General features: G+C 54.7%; 2 protein-coding genes across 2 annotated transcripts in view; one reads left to right on the top strand and one right to left on the bottom strand.

The window, feature by feature from the left end:
* The window catches only part of N657DRAFT_659742 (uncharacterized protein), a gene marked incomplete at both ends in the record, with an annotated part of 4,201 nt that extends 995 nt beyond the window's left edge, over positions 1 to 3,206 (bottom strand). Inside the window, 5 exons of the mRNA XM_062795012.1 lie at positions 45 to 235; positions 382 to 1,275; positions 1,330 to 2,391; positions 2,448 to 3,049; positions 3,104 to 3,206. Of these exons, the coding sequence (XP_062641900.1) occupies positions 45 to 235; positions 382 to 1,275; positions 1,330 to 2,391; positions 2,448 to 3,049; positions 3,104 to 3,206 (2,852 nt within the window). The remainder of the gene's footprint in view (positions 1 to 44; positions 236 to 381; positions 1,276 to 1,329; positions 2,392 to 2,447; positions 3,050 to 3,103) is intronic.
* A 1,677-nt stretch (positions 3,207 to 4,883) lies between these two features.
* Positions 4,884 to 5,237, top strand: N657DRAFT_685446 (uncharacterized protein; the record flags this gene model as incomplete). Its single annotated transcript, XM_062796780.1, has 1 exon — positions 4,884 to 5,237. One exon carries the CDS (start codon positions 4,884 to 4,886, stop codon positions 5,235 to 5,237), a length of 354 nt encoding a protein of 117 aa, XP_062641899.1.
* Between the last annotated feature and the right edge of the window lie 640 nt (positions 5,238 to 5,877).

The raw sequence follows: 5,877 nt of genomic DNA, 5'->3' as shown, positions 1-5,877 counted from the left end.
TCGCCGTATCCCAGAGCCGGATGGTCTTATCCCATGAAGCCGACGCTAGCGTGTTGCCGTCCGGCGAGAACGCCACTGCCATGACCCAGCCGCCATGCCCCTCGAGCGTCTGCCGGTGCGCGCCCCAGCGGTCTCTAATGCCAGCGGTCATTTCGATAAAAGACAGCCTTTCCTTCCAATACCGATTTCTGATCTCGCTCAAGGTTGGGCTGAATACGAGCGCGGAGCCATATATCTGTAAGGGGGCCCGCTCTATGATCGATCTGTTACTGAACACAAACTTCTCTGCGTCTTTCAACAGCTCAAGAACGCGGGGGTTGGTTTCCGGTTTCGACTGAAACAATTTAGTATCCTGACAATAATACAGCACGATCAACATACCTGAGCGGCATTCAGAATTTTTCTTATCGAGAGCAGCCCACTAGAAAGTTGCCCTATGAGAGACAAACTCTCAAGCCAGCGAAGGAAGTATTCCTTCAGGAATCCAAACACCTTCCCGTCGTCCGTCAATTCTCCCAGGAACCTGGAGTTGTCGCTGTTCAGGGAGCAGAGATGGTCGGGCCAGAAGACACAAGAGTATCGTATTGGAGCCAGCGGATCTGGATCGGGAGGCGCCATATCCTTCGGTGAGAAGCCAAGTTCGAGGCTGTACATGTTGCGTCTTAGCGTTGAGGACATCGCATCTATCGAGCGTCTGACAATCTCGCATTGCCCTTGAGCGGGCCCAGCTGACTGAAGTCGAAACTTGTAATTCTTCTCCAGGTAATTTTTTGCCGACTGGTGGATCAAGTTGACTGTTCCCTTAGCGATCGTGAGAAAAGAGCCGCACATCTCGATAGCCGTCTCTGTGATGTCCAATGGCAGACCGACAAGTACGGAAAGCTCTGAGATAGACAGCGGGCGGAAGACAAGAGAGGTGACCACCAAGACTGTCTTACAGTCCTGGGGTTTAATCACTTGCCCCTTCTCAATCCTGGTCATCATATGATCGTACAACTCCGACAGCCCAGGAGGCATCTCTCTGATACGCTCGACAGCGTACCCTCCATGCACTGTCCCGAGGACTTTGAACGCGAGGGCAACCCACAGAAAGGTGTTCTCTGCTCGTTTGCGGACTTCGTGTGACACCTCGGCTAAAACACTGTCGTTGTATCCTATTCTGCGCTTGAGGATCGTGATTTTGTGGTCGATATATGCATTGACAGGTGCTACCAGACGTTGCGTATGCAGCTCGACAAGGGAGTTAGAAGCGTCCAGGGAGTTAGTGCTTCGGTCCTTGAGCGCAGCGAGAAGGTCAACTTCTGGGCGGCTAGAAATCAGCCATTTCACATTCTGAGAGAGTGTGAGAGAAGTCGAAATGAGATGGATGAGGTCCGACCGCCCCTGCGCACACTCATCAAGTGCATCGACGGCGAGGTACACAGGCGACAATTGAGGATCCTTCAACATATGTCGAAACGCCTCAGACAGGGCGATGAAGGCATTTTTGTCCCTGAAGAGATCGGCGCCCGACTCTTTGTACTTCTGCAGTAGATGGGATAGGAGCCGTGGCTGCTGAAGAAGGAGAAGCCAGATCAAAGACCGGAGGACGGCGGTGGCGTTGTCCAGGGCTGCATCTGTGCCTTGGCAGAAGAAGAAAGAAAGCGCGGGTGATAGGGCAACAGGCTGATGCGAGAGTTGGCGAATGAGGCCGATCATGAGCATCGTCTTTCCCGTGCCAGCGTGTCCTTTTATCCAGAGCAATCGACGTGGCGGATGATCAGATCCGCTATCGTCCCAGTTTGTGAACGCTGCATACTCCGGGGTGCGAAGGATCCACCTGTACGCGTCATCGAGCAGGTCATCCTTACTGTTCTCGATACGTTCCATGTCGTGTTGCGGATCAACGACGCGGAGATCCCTGCGGCAGGCTGACTCAATATCATCCCGGCGGGCATCCTTCTGTAGTGAGATGAAGCTCTGAAGCGTCTGATGGACGTCGCCGAGCCGTGCCTCCATCCCCTCAGCGCGACTGACGAGCTCCCCTAGGAAAGTCCTCGTCTGTTCTTGGAAGAATTGGGCGATGTCGTTTTGGACGATGGCTTCTGCGTCCGTAACGCCTTTCAGGTCGCCGTCCCAATCCTCCAAATTCAGCATACCGCGAAGAAAGACGAGACCTTGGTTGCGATAGTAAGAACAAACACTCTTCATCTGGTACATGAGAAGAGCCTTGTAGAGCTCGACGACTGCCCCCTCCAGCTGGTGTAAGACTGCCTGCAGGTCGCCGCCGCCGGCGATGTTGTGCTTGTTCAGGAGATGTTCGGTGAGGGCGCAGTACCAGTCCATTCTGGAGATGACATGGGCGATACCAGCAAGGTTCGATTTCGTCGCTTGCGCAGGATTCCGGAGAATCTGGAGGTATGTTAGCAGAGCCAAGCACGAAGGGTGTTCGAAGGATGACTGCCTACTTGCAGCCCAACGCAAACACCAGCCCACGGAAGCGCGGCCTGCGGCACGCTTTGGGCAGCTAGATCAATTATTCCCTTGACCGATAGGACGAAATCGGCGACGCCGCCTACTCCGTTCGTTATCTTGGACGCTCTGGAAATTTTCGCCCGGCCTTCCTCCACCAGCCTCCTCATATGCATCTGTCGTTTGGTGGGGTTATGGAGCTCGGCCAAGACGTTAGGGTCAGAAGCAACGCCTGGGTTGGCTCCGAGAACTGTTTCCAACGTTTTCGCGTATGACATGACAAGCTCTGCATTGTCCGCCTCAAGGCTGTCGTACGCGGCGTTCCACAGTCTCTCGGACACGGAAAGGACAGGGGTCGGTGGCTCTGTGAATTCGGTCGGCAGTGGTTTAGGTGCGGGTTCAGCGGGCAGAGCAGGAGGCAGTGCTTGCGATGCTGCTGGTGGTTGGTGATCGTTGGGGACTCTCGCACCTGTGCGGGATTGGGGGGGGTTCGCCGCGGCGGCAGACGGGGAGGCAGGAGCATATGACTTTGTCGCGATAATGAAAGACGCTTTCGATCCGTGTTCTGCATTTCCCTGATCGGATGACCGGACGTCTGCTGGAGAGTGTGAGTTACGAGAAGCCTGCGATGCTAGGCAGAGTCTCAACATACTTGTCGACGGCGTGGCAGACGGAGCCTGCGAGGCCGCACGACGCCGCCCCAAGAGCTCCTTCCACCACTTCTTTTGCGACTTCGGCTTGTATTCAGCAGACATAGCTCCAACGAGGATTCTTGTCGAGAAGTAGAGATGCTACTACAACAGTAAAATGTAAAGTCGACAAGCTGCATTTCGGGCGGTTATTGCGGGGCGGAGCTGAAAGATGCAGTGAGGCTGGCCTGTTTGGCTGTCGGCCGTCCAAAAAAAGCTGTGGCGGTGCTATTGACGAATGGCAGCAAAAGTAGTCCGTACTTCCTCTTCATTTACGAGACGAACGACGCAAAGTCGTTCAACAGGACCCGTAAGTCCAACGCACCATAGAATATCGGGAGCATCAGCGACATAGTCTTCTGACCCTGATTCTCTGCAGCAAGGCCCGCGAGTGGAGCGAGCGTGTCTTTTCCACTCTGCTCTCCGCTTTGAAGAGTGCGGGTCGGAACGCGGCGCGTCCCGTCCCGTACCTGTTCAGGTCGCAGCCTCTGACCCCTGGCCCCAGGGCTTGGAGGTCGTCACGGAGGGCATCGATCCTTCATAGATATTTGGAGGTTTGTTCGGTCGGTAATGCAGGAAGTCGTTCCCGAAAAAGATCAGATGTGGGCGTTTTCAATCATGTCAGCAGGTCATTTCGACGAAGACCTGGATGGATCGATGCGCCGAGTCCCATAGTGGGGCTCCTGCGCCGCTAGGCCGCCGCTAAGCACGCGGAACGCCAAGAAGTCGGAATGAGAGATTTTTAGTCTCCAAAAACAACAGATAACACTCAGGATTCGCTATTCACCGAACCAACTACTAATCCAGCCCCTAGTAGCTTAACTTCGAGGTCAGCTTTCACCCGCGCGACGTTCAGGACGGACAGGCAGTCTCACCGGTTTTCTCTCTGCCTGCTTGCTCCACTCGGCAACTGATGATTCAATTACAGTGGCTGTGCCGCAGAAATATAAATCCACTAGCCATTGCTTCGTCTCTAGCTCTACACTACGGCCCCGTCGTTGTCACCCCCCTGAGTAGCAGGGCAGCACGGCTCCTCGCCCTTGTTCTCCCTCCTACCCCTTCCAAGCCCTCTATGTAGGCCAAGGTGTTCTCTCCTTTTCACTATAACAAGTACGCGTCCGCTATGTAACGGGCTGGGCCCGGTGCGAGCCTCGGCGACTCTCGGCCAATACCAAGACCCCTGATGAGGCTATTCCCACTCGCCCCACAGCACACCGAACCTTCTTTTTTTGTTGGAAGACCAACAGCCACGATTCCACGGTGATCACACAGATGATGGGAGCTTACAACAGTGGGTTTGAGATACTCGGAGCATCCCCGATATTCTTGACTTAAGGTTGTTTTTCTCTCACGTCTCCAGCGAAGGGGGAATCGCCCTGACCTCGTTGCCCAGCGCCCTGGTTACCCCTCACGTTGCCTGACGCTCAGTTGGGCAGCCATGCATCCAACAGCAGGGCACTTGCAGCTGAGCGTCCGAAGTTCCAGTGCCACGACTTTCCAACAGGTCCCAGGAGTATATTGCAACTAGCTGGTGACGACTCTACGAGTTTGTGTCGAATGGAGAGAAGAGAAGAAGAAAAAGAGTGAAACACTATGCAAGATACCTGCCGTCTTATACCTCCACATCTTTGACCTGTGCGCCGATATCGAACAAGATAGAAGTCCACCGAATCTCGAGTTTTGGCCGAGAGTTTGCCGAGGCCTTTACGGGCAAAGCCCGTTACACAGCCGCCAAAATACCGCATGTGCAGGGCCGTCAAGACGTTAGAGGGCCTTTGGCACGAATGGACCGTCAGCCTTTGGGGAATGCCGGCCATAGCGGCCCTCGACAGGAAATGGGGAAGCCGGTGGCGTGCAGGGCGGCGGAGCGAGCTGCAGTGGTATTCTCTACGGCTGGAGGTCATCAAGGAGATCCAGCGCGTCGCACAAGCGCAGTGGATCGGCGAGCAGGCGGCGATGTATATCGTCAACATGCAACAGAAGCGGACGGGCTGCTCCCTTGACCAGTTCTGCAAGCGTCTACGGGCGAACAGGAAGGAAGGCGAGGCCGGACGGCCGCGCGGCCGGCCAGCCGGCCGTGCAACGGTGCAAGCGTAGTGCAGGAGTATCGTATTGTATACTAGTAGTAATGCAACAGTATTTCCCATTCTGAATAACGTTAACGTTAGCTTTAAATTTCGCGCAAATTCGTGGTAACTGTCGATATAATGTAAGTGGTGGAGAGGGGTGACTCTCCCCAGCCGCTGACCGCACGGTCCTAAAAGCGGTGCATGGTGGCGGTAAGTGGCTGAATCATCCACTAAAACCACCTGGAGGATATACTGTTGGAGAGAATGCTTAGCGAGAACGGGAAGAGAAGGGTGACGAGGCGGAGTGGGGAGACGGGGTGACGGGACGGGGTTGACGAGATAGGGTTACGAGGCAGGACTGAGCGACGAGACGGGGCAACGAGGTGGGTGGATGGATGGATATTTATTCCGCCCGGAGGCGCTAAGCCTAAAGGGCCATGATGCTAGTTACATAATCCCTCCCTGTGATTCTGCCTTGATCTCGTACAAGCTTTTAAAGTTGTCATTCCTGAAGCAATAATCCTCAAACCAAATGTGACTTCATCGTCGAGAGCTCGTGGTTAGTTGACAAATTGCAGGCGCGCTTGAAGGCTATGTTCTCCAAGTGTTTAGCGTCCTATCTTCAGCAGCTAAAGCGGGTCCTGCGGTTAGTGCCACGAGGGTGCTTG

This window comes from Parathielavia appendiculata (assembly GCF_033297405.1).
Source record: "Parathielavia appendiculata strain CBS 731.68 unplaced genomic scaffold N657scaffold_60, whole genome shotgun sequence".
Classification (NCBI taxonomy): Eukaryota; Fungi; Ascomycota; class Sordariomycetes; order Sordariales; family Chaetomiaceae; genus Parathielavia; species Parathielavia appendiculata.
This window is presented reverse-complemented; position numbering and strand designations above follow the sequence as displayed.